The sequence below is a fragment of the Nycticebus coucang genome, chromosome 1 (assembly GCF_027406575.1).
Source record: "Nycticebus coucang isolate mNycCou1 chromosome 1, mNycCou1.pri, whole genome shotgun sequence".
Lineage (NCBI taxonomy): Eukaryota > Metazoa > Chordata > Mammalia > Primates > Lorisidae > Nycticebus > Nycticebus coucang.
In genome coordinates, this window is record NC_069780.1 from 157,386,303 (window position 1) to 157,399,644 (window position 13,342).

At 37.1% G+C, this 13,342-nt stretch overlaps 1 protein-coding gene across 1 annotated transcript in view; it reads left to right on the forward strand.

Moving 5' to 3' along the window:
- Positions 1-13,342, forward strand: part of EMB (embigin) — a 77,389-nt gene that overhangs the window by 57,997 nt on the left and 6,050 nt on the right. Inside the window, exons 5-8 of the mRNA XM_053590947.1 lie at positions 572-699; positions 8,697-8,973; positions 9,790-9,823; positions 13,092-13,146. Of these exons, the coding sequence (XP_053446922.1) occupies positions 572-699; positions 8,697-8,973; positions 9,790-9,823; positions 13,092-13,146 (494 nt within the window). The remainder of the gene's footprint in view (positions 1-571; positions 700-8,696; positions 8,974-9,789; positions 9,824-13,091; positions 13,147-13,342) is intronic.

Sequence of the window (13,342 nt, forward strand, 5' to 3'; positions counted from 1 at the left end):
TTATTTTTAAAAAACCACATGAAAGTGTTTTTTAATCTCATTTTCTTTCTGACACTGTTCTCTTTCTGTTAATTTTCTTTTATTACTTTCTCATGTTCTACCTTCTCCAACCCTTTGCTGGCTTTTCATAAATCTGTATCAACTGAAGATTTCTTATCATGGAATTTTTGTCTTCTCACTCAAAGACTATCCAAGTCTAAAACTTTGAAGGGAGTAATTACTCGCAGGTATCTTAGTAGGTGAGAAGACAGAAGAGTCTGGAAAAGCTGCAGCATCTTTCTTGTCTAAAACACGTAGTGATTTATCATAACACTTTTGTTATTAGGCTCAACAGAAGGCCTTCTTTCATTTCTACATTGGAGACAATGATATTGGAGCTATCTAACCACTATTATTACTACCACTACTGATTACACCCTAACTACTGTAAATTAGTTTCATTTTATATATAACTGAAACTACATAAAATCATGTATTAATGAAAAATTAAAGGAGAAAACTGCTTCAAATTTAATACAGTCCCTTTTCTTCAACTGCTTCAGTAACATTTATCTCTCTAAATTATTCTTAGTACCTGAACTTCATGGAAAAAATAAGCCATTGATCTCTTACGTGGGGGATTCTACTGTCTTGACATGTAAATGTGAAGATTGTTTTCCTTTAAATTGGACCTGGTACAGCAGTAATGGGAGTGTGCAGGTAAGATCATATATCTTTGATTTGAAGAAAACAAAAACCCATTCATTTTATAAATAACAAGACTGTAAGAGACTCAGAATCTCTGGGACGATTTATACTTCTTTTATCTCTTTCGTTGGTATGTGTTTATAAAGACAGAACAGTGATAAGTGGAGTTGTCATTTGATGTTTTCAGCATGTTGCATTATACTTCTGGAGTTACTCTTCATGTTTCTTTAGCTGGTACTTTGTTTTATAGATTTCACATTTAAAAAAAATATTTGAAAAGAAGTTACAATTCATTTTTAGTTGGCCAGTTTAGTTGGCCAATAACCTCATCAAAAATAATTTTTTTCTTATTTCATGAAAATAACTATTTAAAAAGCCAATCACCTTTTCTGACTTCTCTCTCCTGAAATATTAATATACCATTTTAGAAAAAAAAAATGAAAAATTGGTAACTGAAATCCTGGGTTCGATCAGTAAATACCATTGGCCTTTTTTTTTTTTATTTGACTTCGAGATATCTAAGGAAAGTCATTTGATTTTAATTCCTATTTTTCTAAGAGAAATGGCTATTTATAGCGCAGACAGTAAGAAAAACATGAGTATTCAATAAATCACTTCTGGTTTCCTTTCTTCTTTCCAAATATCCTTTAATGACAGGAAAGTTTAGGACATTGTGCTTTAGGCGACACCTTCTTCTTGGCCTGCTGCCAGTGAGCAATTGGAATCAAAATCCCGTTAAAGGCAAGCTACAGTTTTAGAAGGAAAACGAGGTAGTGCATGCAGATCTTACCATGAAACATGAAATTCCTTCTTAGACAAAATCAGTTCTATGATAGACTCTTGAAAGACAACAGGTAAGGGACTCAGGGAGTGACTTATCTGTGGTAACATAGGTTTGTTTCAATAAAATAGCTCTAACTAAATCCCGTAAGTATATTAAACTATTAATATGTCTGCTTGTCTTATTGTTGATCAGGAAAAGCAATCATGTGTTTATATAAATTTTTTTTAAAACATGTAAATTTTTAAAAATAAATATAGACTGGTATTTGAAATACAGAACTTATTTTATTTATGCAAATATGATATAGCAATATGTGAAAAACAGTAGCCTAAATCTAATTATATTAAGCTTTGAGAACAGGTCCAACCTTAGATCAAGTGGTTTTCTTTTTTCCAAAATGTAGATCAACCATGTGCATCATTAAAATCACCTGAGAACTTATTAAAAATGCAGCACTTTGATTTATCAGCTCTGATTCAGAGAGGGTGCATTTGTAATAAGCATCCCAGACAGTGCACATGGAGCCGGGTCCATGTAATTTTTTGACAAATAATAAACTCATAGACATTTCTTCCTCAGATAACCCCTGAGAATATTTGTATGCAAATTAGCATTTATTGCACAGAACAGTTGAGTGATAGAGCAGGGAAGGCACCAAACGGCCTGGGATTAAAATTTAATTTAAATAGATTAAATAAAACAGTCTCAGCATAGCTTAGTGCAGTGCTTGTGAGCCTGGAGGAAACTCCAGCAAGTCACAGATGCCAGCTTGCCTGAGAGAGATAATTTCCTATGTGAAAGAACAGAAGGGGTGTGGCCCACCTTGGATCCCAGGCCCACAGGGGTTCCTACCATTTCTTCTACATTAACTCCAAAGGCCTGAAAATTTCAACTTCAGTTCAAGCCTGGGGAACTCCCATGTTTAGGCGAGTGATCTTCCTTTGTAGGAATGATCAGAAATAGTAGCTTCAGGGCTGGGAGTTGTTCCAGTGTGTGCCTGTGCTTGTGGAGGAGGCGGTACTTGGCTGAGGAACTAGGCAGAGCTACAACGTGAAACCAGTTCAAAAAGTCCAGATGACTGGACTTTTTCTGGTTTTCATTCTTTTTATTTATTTATTTATTTATTTATTTTTGGATATCTGCTTTTTTTATTGTTAAATCATAGCTGTGTACATTAGTGCAATCAAGGGGTACAATGTGCTGGTTTTATATACAATCTGAAATATTCTCATCAAACTGTTCAACGTAGCCTTCATGGCTTTTTCTTAGTTATTGTATATAGACATTTATATTCTGCATTTAGTAGGTTTCGCCTGTACCATTCTAAGATGCACCATAGGTGTGGCCCCACCCATTACCCTCCCTGCACCCTAACCTCCCCCCCCTTCCCTCCCTTGGCCCTTTCCCCTCCCTTGGCCCTTTCCCCATATTCTTTTTATTTTTTTTTTATTGTTAAATCATAGCTGTGTACATTAGTGCAATCGCCTGTACCCATTCTAAGATGCACCATAGATGTGGCCCCACCCATTACCCTCTCTCCACCAAAACCTCCCCCCTCCCTTCCCCTTCCTTGGCCCTTTCCCCATAGTCTTGTGCTATAGTTGGGTTATAGTCTTCATGTGAAAGCTATAATTTAGCTTCATAGTAGGGCTGAGTACATTGGATACTTTTTCTTCCATTCTTGAGATACTTTGCTAAGAAGAATATGTTCTAGCTCCATCCATGTAAACATGAAAGAGGTAAAGTCTCCATCATTCTTCAAGGCTGCATAATATTCCATGGTATACATGTACCACGATTTGCTAGTCCATTCGTGGGTCAGTGGGCACTTGGGCTTCTTCCATGACTTAGCAATTGTGAATTGGGCTGCAATAAACATTCTGGTACAGATGTCTTTGTTATATTGTGATTTTTGGTCTTCTGGGTATATACCTAGTAAAGAAATTATAGGATCGAATGGCAGGTCTATTTTTAGATCTCTAAATATTCCCCAAACATCCTTCCAAAAGGAACATACTAGTGTGCATTCCCACCAGCAGTGTAGAATTGTGCCCTTTTCTCCACATCCACACAACATCTGTGGTTTTGGGATTTTGTTATGTGGGCTGCTCTTACTGGGGTTAGGTGATATCTCAAAGTAGTTTTGATTTGCATTTCTCTGATGATTAAGGATGATGACCTTTTTTTCATGTGTTTGTAGATCATGCATCTGTCTTCTTTAGAGAAGTTTCTCTTCAAGTCCTTTGCCCACCCTGAGATGGCATCACTTGTTCTTTTCTTGCTAATATGTTTGTGTTCTCTGTGGATTCTGGTTATTAAACCTTTATGGGAGGTATAGCCTACAAGTATTTTCTCCCATTCTGAGGGCTGTCTGCTTGCTTTACTTACTATGTTCTTGGCTGTGCAGAAGCTTTTTAGTTTGATCAGGTCCCAGTAATGTATTTTTGATACTGCTTCAATTGCCTGGGGAGTCCTCCTCATAAAATATTCACCCAGGCTGATTCCTTCAAGAGTTTTCCCTGCACTTTCTTCAAGTATTTTTATAGTTTCATGTCTTAAGTTTAAATCTTTTATCCAGTGAGAGTCTATCTTAGTTAATGGTGAAAGGTGTGGGTCCAGTTGCAGTCTTTTACAGATCACCAGCCAGTTCACCCAGCACTATTTGTTAAATAGGGTATCTTTTCCCCAGTGAATGTTTTTAATTGGTTTGTGAAAGATCAAATAACGGTAAGTAGCTAGATTCATCTCTTGGTTCTCTATTCTGTTCCAGACATCTACTTCTCTGCTTTTGTGCCAGTACCATGCTGTTTTGATTACTATAGATTTATAGTACAGTCGCAGGTCTGGTAGCCTGATTCCTCCTGCTTTGTTTTTATTGCTGAGTAATGTTTTGGCTATTCGAGGTATTCTTCTGACTCCATATAAAACAAAGCATTATTTTTTCAAGATGTTTAAAATATGACAATGGAGCTTCAATAGGAATTGCATTAAAATTATATATTGCTTTGGGTAGTATAGACATTTTAACAATGTTGATTCTTCCTAGCCATGAGCATGGTATGTTTTTCCATTTGTTAACATCTTCAGCTATTTCTTTTCTTAACGTTTCATAGTTCTCTTTATAGAGATCTTTCATGTCCTTTGTTACATAAACTCCCAAATATTTCATCTTCCTACTGTGAAAGGAATGGAGTCCTTGACTGTTTTTTCGGCATGGCTATTGTTGGTATATATAAAGGCTACAGATTTATGGGTATAGATTTTGTAGCCTGAGACATTGCTGTATTCCTTGATCACTTCTAAAAGTTTTGTAGTAGAATCCCTAGTGTTTTCCGGATATAGAATCAACTCATCTGCGAAGAGTGAAAGTTTGCTCTCTTCTGACCCTATGTGGATACCCTTGATCACCTTTAATTCCCTAATTGCAATGGCTAAAACTTCCATTACAATGTTAAACAGCAATGGAGATAATGGGCAACCTTCCCTGGTTCCTTATCTAAGTGGAAATTATTTCAATTTAACTTCATTCAATACAATATTGGCTGTGGGTTTGCTTAGATGGCCTCTATCAGTTTAAGAAATGTCTCTTCTATACCAATTTTCTTAAGTGTTCTGTTCATGAAGGGATGCTGGATATTGTCAAAAGCTTTTTCTGCATCGATTGAGAGAATCATATGGTCTTTATTTCTTAGTTTGTTTATGTGCTGAATTACATTTATAGATTTACGTATATTGAATCAGCCTTGAGACCCTGGGGTCAATCCCACTTGGTTATGGTGTATAATTTTTTTGATGTGTTGTTGGATTCTGTTTGTTAGGATCTTATTGAGTATTTTTGTGTCAATACTCATTAGTGATAGTGGTTTATAATTTTCTTTTCTTGTTGGGTCTTTCCCTGGTTTACGGATCAAGGTTGTTTGCTTCGTAGAATGTTTCTGTGGTATTCCTTCTTTTTCTATATTTTGGAAGAGGTTTAGTAATATAGGTAGTAGTCGGTAGAATTCTGTCGTAAAGCCATCTGGTCCTGGGCTTTTCTTTTTAGGGAGATTTTGTATAGTTGATGCTATTTCAGAACTTGATATAGGCCTGTTCAACATTTCCACTTCATTCTGGCTAAGTCTTTGTAGGGGTGTACATCCATGTATTGGTCGATTTCCTTCAGATTTTCATATTTCTTTCTTTCTTTTTTTTTTTTTTTTGTAGAGACAGAATTTCACTTTATTGCCCTCAGTAGAGTGCCGTGGCGTCACACAGCTCACAGCAACCTCCAACTCCTGGCCTTAGGTGATTCTCCTGCCTCAGCCTCCTGAGTAGCTGAGACTACATGCGCCCACCACAATGCCCGGCTATTTTTTTGTTGCAGTTTGGCCAGGGCTGGGTTTGAATCCGCCACCCTCGGTATATGGGGCCGGCGCCCTGCTGAGCCACAGGAGCCGCCCAGATTTTCATATTTCTGAGAATAAAGTTTCTTGTAATATTCGTTAAGGATTTTTTGAATTTCTGAGGGGTCTGTTGTTATTTCATCTTTACCATTTCTGATTGATGAAATTAGAGATTTTACTCTTTTTTCCTGGTTAGGTTGGTCAAAGGTTTATCTATTTTATTGATCTTTTCAAAAAACCAACTTTTGGATTTATTGATCTGTTGTATAATTCTTTTTTTTTTCAGTTTCATTTAATTCTGCTCTCATTTTGGTTATTTCTTTTCTTCTGGTGGGTTTGGGGTTGGAATGTTCTTTCTTCTCCAGTTGCTTGAGATTTCCCATTAAGTTATTAACTTCCTCTCTTTCCGTTTTCTTGAGGAAGGCTTGCAGTGCTATAAATTTCCCTCTTGGGACTGCCTTTGCAGTATCCCAGAGGTTCTCATAGTTCTTGTATTCATTGCTGTTTTGTTCAAAAATTTGGTGATTTCCTTCTTAATCTCGTCTATAACCTGTCTATCCTTCAGCCTAAGGTTATTTAGCTTCCATGCTTTTGTGTGGGTATGCAGATTCCTGTTGTTATTGAGTTCAACTTTTATTTCATGATGGTCTGAGAAGATGCAAGGAATAATTTCTAATTTTTTAAATTTGATGAGGTTAGATTTGTGGCCTAGGATGGTGGTTGATTTTGGAGTATGTTCGTGGGTGATGAGAAGAATGTGTATTCAGTTTTGTTGGGATGAAATGTTCTGTAGATATCTGTTAAGTCCAGATGTTGAATGGTTAATGTTAAATCTAAAATTTCTTTGCTTAGCTTCTTTCTGGAGGATCTATCCAGCCCTGCTAAAGGGGTGTTAAAATCTCCAACTACTGTGGAACTGGAGGAAATCAAGTTGCTCATGTCTGTTAAGAGTTTTTCTTATCAATTGAGGTGCATTCTGGTTGGTTGCATAAATATTAATAATTGAAATCTCATCATATTGAGTATTACTTTTAACAAATATGAAGTGTCCATCGTTATTCTTCCTTATTTTGGTGGGTTTAAAGCCTATTGCATCTGCGAATAGGATTGCAACGCTTGCTTTTTTCTGCTTTCCATTTGCCTGGAGTATAGATGACCATCCCTTCACCTTGAGTCTATATTTGTGTTTTAATGTAAGATGAGATTCTTGTATGCAGGAGATATCTGGCTTGAGTTTTTGTATCCAGTCAGCCAACCTGTGCCTCTTTAGAGGACAATTTAAACCATTCACATTAATTGAGAATATTAATAAGCCTTTCGAGAGTCTGGTGAACATTTTTAATCCTTTTGTGACTGTGGAAGATGGAATTTGATCAAAATTTTCTGGGTGGGTTTACTTTTGTGGTGGAGGATAGGTCTGAGAATATCCTGGATAGCTGGTTTAGTTATGGCACATTTCTTCAACATGTGAATGTCATTAAAGTATTTCTTTTCTCTGTTATAAATGAAACTCAGTTTAGCTGGGTACAGGATCCTGTGTGAAAGTTATTTTGTTTTAGGACATTAAAAGTTGATGACCATCCTCTTCTAGCTTGCAATTTTTCAGCAGAGAGATCTGCAGTTATTCTAATATTCTTCCCATTGTAGTTGATGGTTTTCTTTCATCTGGCTGCTTTCAGAATTTTCTCCTTCATATTAACTTTAGTTTAATTGATTATGATGTGCCTGGGGATGTCTTCTTCGAGTTGAGTCGTGTTGGAGTTCTGAAACTGTCTGCTGCTATCTGAATTTCAGAAATCTTGGCATGTCTGGAAAGTTCTCTTTCATAATCTCATGGAGAAGAGACTCTGTGCCTTGTGAAGCCACTTCATCGCTTTCAGGGATCCCTATAAGACGAATATTAGCTTTCTTCAGATTATCCCAGAACTCTCTGAGAGAGTGATATGTTTTTGCCGTCCATTTCTCTTCCTCTTTGAGAGTTTGGGAGTGTTCGAAAGCTTTGTCTTCATAGTCAGAAATCCTTTCTTCTGCTTGCTCCATTCTGTTACTGAGGGATTCTACTGTGTTACTCAGATCTTTGAGGGCTGCAACTTCTTGTCTCAATATGTCTGAATCTTTGGTCATTTGGTCTTTGAATTTGTTGAATTCTTGAGATATCTTCTGGGTTACTGCTTGGAATTCTAGATCGATCTTATTTGCTATCCAGATTCGGAATTCGATTTCTGACATCTCAGCTATTTGTTTTTGCATGGGATCTTGTGGTGTGTCTTCCCCATTGTTCATTGGGGGAGTTGATCTACTCTGATTATTCATATTGCCAGAGTATTTCTGTTGATCGCATGTCATGGCACAGGAATATCCAGACTTCTCAAGATTGGTTTGACTCAGTTGAATTCAGCTACATTTGGCTCTAGGGCACTGATCATGTTCTAGTGTTCACTGCAGGTCTCATTCTGGATGAGTTCTGGTGAGGGCTGTCTCCCTGGTTGCAGAAGGCCACCTTCTTTCTGTTTCTTCACACAATGTAGAGAGGGAGCTTCCTTCCTGGTTTAAATTCTTATATAGTATTAACCCATGATGGCCTAGTCAGATTTTTGTGGTTTTCAACATTCAGTGCTAAATCCTTACAGCAAAGTATACTTTTTTCCTTTACTACCTGGGGATCAAACTCTGATAAGGCTTAAGCTGCATTATATATGACTTCCTATAATTTTTAAATATGCCTTTTTCTAGTAATCAGTTTTCTTGGCACTACTTACAGCTTTTGCTCAAAACTATATCATATAGAACATGTGACTTTTATGCAGTCTGACAGAAATGGATTTAATGTCTCCTGACCGTAGGTTCCTGTTGGCAGTCAGCAGAATAAGCGTGTGGTGAATGGGACATATGCTAATGAGACGAGGCTCAAGATAACACAGCTTCTGGAGGAAGATGGGGGATCCTACCGGTGCCATGCGCTGTTCCAGCTAGGCGAGAGCGAAGAACACATTGAACTTGTGGTGCTCAGCTATTTGGTGCCCCTCAAACCATTTCTTGCAATAGTTGCTGAGGTCGTTCTTTTAGTGGCCATTATTCTGCTTTGTGAAAAGTACACCCAAAAGAAACAACAGCACTCAGGTAGGATTTCTTTATAATGTTGTTACTTAATTATGATAAGTACCTATTATAATAAGTGTTACAACTCACTGCATTTCAGTGACTTTAGGGATTTTGAGAAAAATCCATTTTTCATATTTGGGGCAGTACTTATGTTGGTAAGGGTGGTGACAGTGAGCAAGGAATCTACATCAGTGGTCTTCTTGTTTCAATTCCTAAAAAAAACGTTTAGTACTAAAAAAATACCATTTTCCCCTTTTTGTAGGTGCTTATTTGTACTTAAGTACAAATTGGGTGATACGTGATTTGGGCACTGGTCTATGAGAAAAGTATACAAAAGGTCTCAAAGATAATTATTCTTTTACTTATATAATTCATTTAGAAAATATTTTGTCAAACATTCCGGAGCTCTCATAAGACAGATTGTGCTTCAGTGTCTTATTTTTGTATTTTGTAGTTTATAGCTTGTGCTTGATGGGTTATGGGGTAAGAAAACAATGGTCCTTTGAGGAAATGGATTTTACATCTTGAATTCTTCCCTGATTTTTTACTAAATTTTAACAACTTAAATAATGACAAACTAACTAAATCATATTTTCAAACATACGAGGTAACTATACTATGCTTGCTCCCTAATGCCAGACAGATCTAGAGTCCAGATAAAGAAGAAGTGGGGAGAGAGGTGTTCCTGTCAAAGGCAGCTCTATAATGACTCTTCATTATAGAAAGAACAAACAGCACAGTGACTTCTTATTCAGGGGGAGGTTTGATTGAACAAATATGTTCCATAAAATAATAAACCAAACTTAATAGGCATGTTCTTCTTTTGTTATGCAGACAGTGGGAAAGAATTTGAACAAATTGAACAACTGTAAGTATTATTATTTACAAATTATTTTTCACTTGAGTACAATACAAATGAATATGAAATTGGATGAAATGTTTGCAGTTAGGAAAGAAAAATCACAAGAGTTATTGTTTTTGTCTATTGTTTTATGTACACGTCCATGTGGTAAAGAGTGGTATCCTGGTCTACCTGCCTGCCTCAGAATCCATCTCCAGTGCTTATACGTCTCTGTGCTTCCATTTTCTCCTCTACAAAGTGGATCTGATAATAGTTCTTACCACATAAAGGTGTTGGGTTGAATGGATATTGTTGTACATGCACAAATGCTTAGCACAAGCTTTGATGCACAGAAAGTGTGTAATGACCCATAAGGAAGCATTATTTATTTAACGAGAGATTCTCAACTTCAGACATAGGTTCTTTAAAAATACAGTTGCTCTACCCTTGCTGAATCTCTTAGATCAGAAGAACCTCTGGGAGTGGGGTTGGGGCCATCTGTATTTCTTGAAAACATCTATTAGTTGCTCTGATTCTCCATCATGTTGAAAATCACTGGCCTAGAATTCTGTTAGTCATTATTTGTGAGAGAACACCAAGTGTGCTACAAGTCCTCTTACAAACCCCTATGTTTAGAGTTGAGCATGAGGAGGGCTGGGAATAAAATGACAAGGGATGTCATTTGTTTTGGGGAAGGCAGGAGTTGCCATAGAGACTGGTGACCAAAAGTGCCTTAGACTGAGATTAAAGTCTGAGCAACATGGCTAAGCGCTGGAGACCATGCAAATGAGGCCAGATTAACGTTGCTGAAAGAAACTGAAGAAATGGGAGGCCTGACCAACTGTTACTAGCACAGTTGGAGTTTCAGCCAATGGGCGATCTGAGGTGTGAGTCCTATAGCCATGGATGGCAGGAGAGGGGCTGACAGTTGTCATTCACATATCTGTGGACATTATTCACATAGTCGTGTTTACTGAGTACACATATTAACAGTTCACCAGCAAGACATGAACTTCCAAATTAGGAGCACAGAAAAATTACATCAGGAATCTCATAACCCCAGATGGGGAAAAGGGTGGGCACCCAAGGCAGTCCATTCTCTTCCTGGAGCATGTGGACATTATACTTATGTTGGTTTGCGCTTTTAATCTTTCCGTTTCCATTTTAGTGGTCCCCTGTAACTTGGCAGACATTTACATATTTGAAAATAGTTACAACCTTACCTGCATTCTTGCATTCTTCCTGCTTAGCCTGCCCTGGGTGTCTCTAACCATTCCTCCGAGATCACAGTTGGAGGTTGCATGTGGTTGGTTGAAGACACTCTCTGAAAGGATGGTGCCAACACCATGTACAGTGCATAATCACTTCTGAATAATTGAATTTTCACTTATTTGGCCTACTGTATTCTTTAATTTTTTTTTTCTTTTGGAGTGTCTTAGGAGCAATGTCAAACCTTTTCAATCTGTAGTATAAAAATGGACTTTCCTTCTTTTCTTTGAAAATTGGGATAATGTACATCATTTTCCCCATCCTTTTTGAGCCACAGAAATCACTGAAAGTGTTTAATTTTTTTCATCGTTAGGTTGTTTCAATATTTTTAGATTTATTAAAAATATCAAGGGAAGGCTGGGCACAGTGGCTCATACCTGTAATCCTAGCACTCTGGGAGGCCGAGGTGGGTGGATTGCTTGAGTTCAGGAGTTCAAGACCAGACTGAGCAGGAACAAGACCCCATCTCTAAACATAGACAGATGTTGTGGCAAGTACCTGTAGTCCCAGCTACTCAGGGTACGGAAGCAAGAGAATAACTTGAGCCTAAGAGTTTGAAGTTGCTGTGAGCTGTGACAACACAGCACTCTACCCAGGGCAACAAAATGAAATTCTGTCTCAAATAAATAAATAAATAAATATACCAAGGGTACTTGAACCCATTCAGGGCAACCCCATATGAATGTCCCTTTTAGAATTTTTAGTTAGGGCTTTGTGCCCATAGCTCAGTGGTTAGGGTGCTGGCCACATGCACTGGGGCTGGTGGGTTCAAACCTGGCCTGGGACTGCTAAACAAAAAAAATAGCAGGGCATTGTGGCAAGTGCTTGTAGTCCTAGCTACTTGGGAGGCTGAGGCAAGAGAATTGCTTAAGCCCAAGAGTTGAAAGTTGCTGTGAGCTGTGATGTCACATCACTCTACTGAGGGCAACATAGTGAGACTCTGCCTCAAAAAAATAAGAAGAAGAAGTTTTAGTTAGGAGATCAATTGTTTTTGGTAAAAAATATTTTAGTATGTTAAATATAAACTATATTATAAGGAATGTTTATATATAAGTTTATATATGAATATATATGAGTCATTTAGTGAAAATGAATTGAAAAATAGCAGTAAACATATAACATCAAAACAAGTTGATGACTTCAAGGGAGTTCAGTGAAGATCTACTCAATTATTTAATCTACATAATCCTACCTATAGGGACCCATACCCTCCCAACCCAATTCTGACATAATTGATGGGGTGGTTCAATTTATTATCTAGTGGTAATGACTTAAAGACCCTAAGTATGCCCCTAAGACACTTGAAGGACATTCATTATGTATAGTCATTGCTAGTTTTAGTCATTCCCAGGAATCTGATGTCTATATATGTAATCTTGCTCTAAAGAATATTGATTGGGTGGAGAATCATGTTTAACCTCTAATTCGATGTAATAAACTTATCAATTTACAGAACCAAAATCACACATGTTGGCTGAGCTCCTATTTGACTATTACCTTGCATGTTTCAAAACAACATATAGTTATGGTAATATGTACAGTCTACCACTCATCCTTGGGAAGAAGCAATTTTCCCTGTGCATAAAATAAACAAGCCTTTGTCACCCTAATATCTGTGGCAACAGCTCCTCTCCAAGCAATGGAACAAAAATAAAATCAATTATGTAGGTCACTATGAAAGTTTTGAGACAGACTATGTGTGCTGGTCCATTATTTTATTTCCAAGAAACACAGTTCACAGGGTCCTTTCTGATTCATTGATGCAAATTTCAACTTGCTGGGCTTATCAGTGTTGCTAAGAGGGCTTCATTTGTTTCCATCCACACAGATTTTACATTTCTTGATTTTTATGTATCTCAAAACTTTCATAATGACCCACATACTTAGAGTAAAACATTTTTAGAAGAAGGAATTTAATTGTTGACATCTTATACTTTAACCTATTAGCCATGATATAAATAGTATCCTGACTTTATTTTATGCAATGTAAACATCTTGTGGTTTTTCCCTTTTGTTTTCAAAACAGGAAATCAGATGATAGCAATGGTGTAGAAAATAATGCTCCAAGGCTCAGAAAAACTGTAAGTTCTGAGTGATATTCTAAAGAAAATGGTAAAGTTCAATATGCAGTTTGTTAATCCAGCTACTTTTTTTCTTTTAGTGTCATAAAAAAACCTAATCATTTACTATGTGCTTGTGTAGTTACACAAAGATTAAGTATTACCCTTTTCTACCAGAGAACTAGGAGCTAGCGATCCTAATAAGTCTATTGCACTG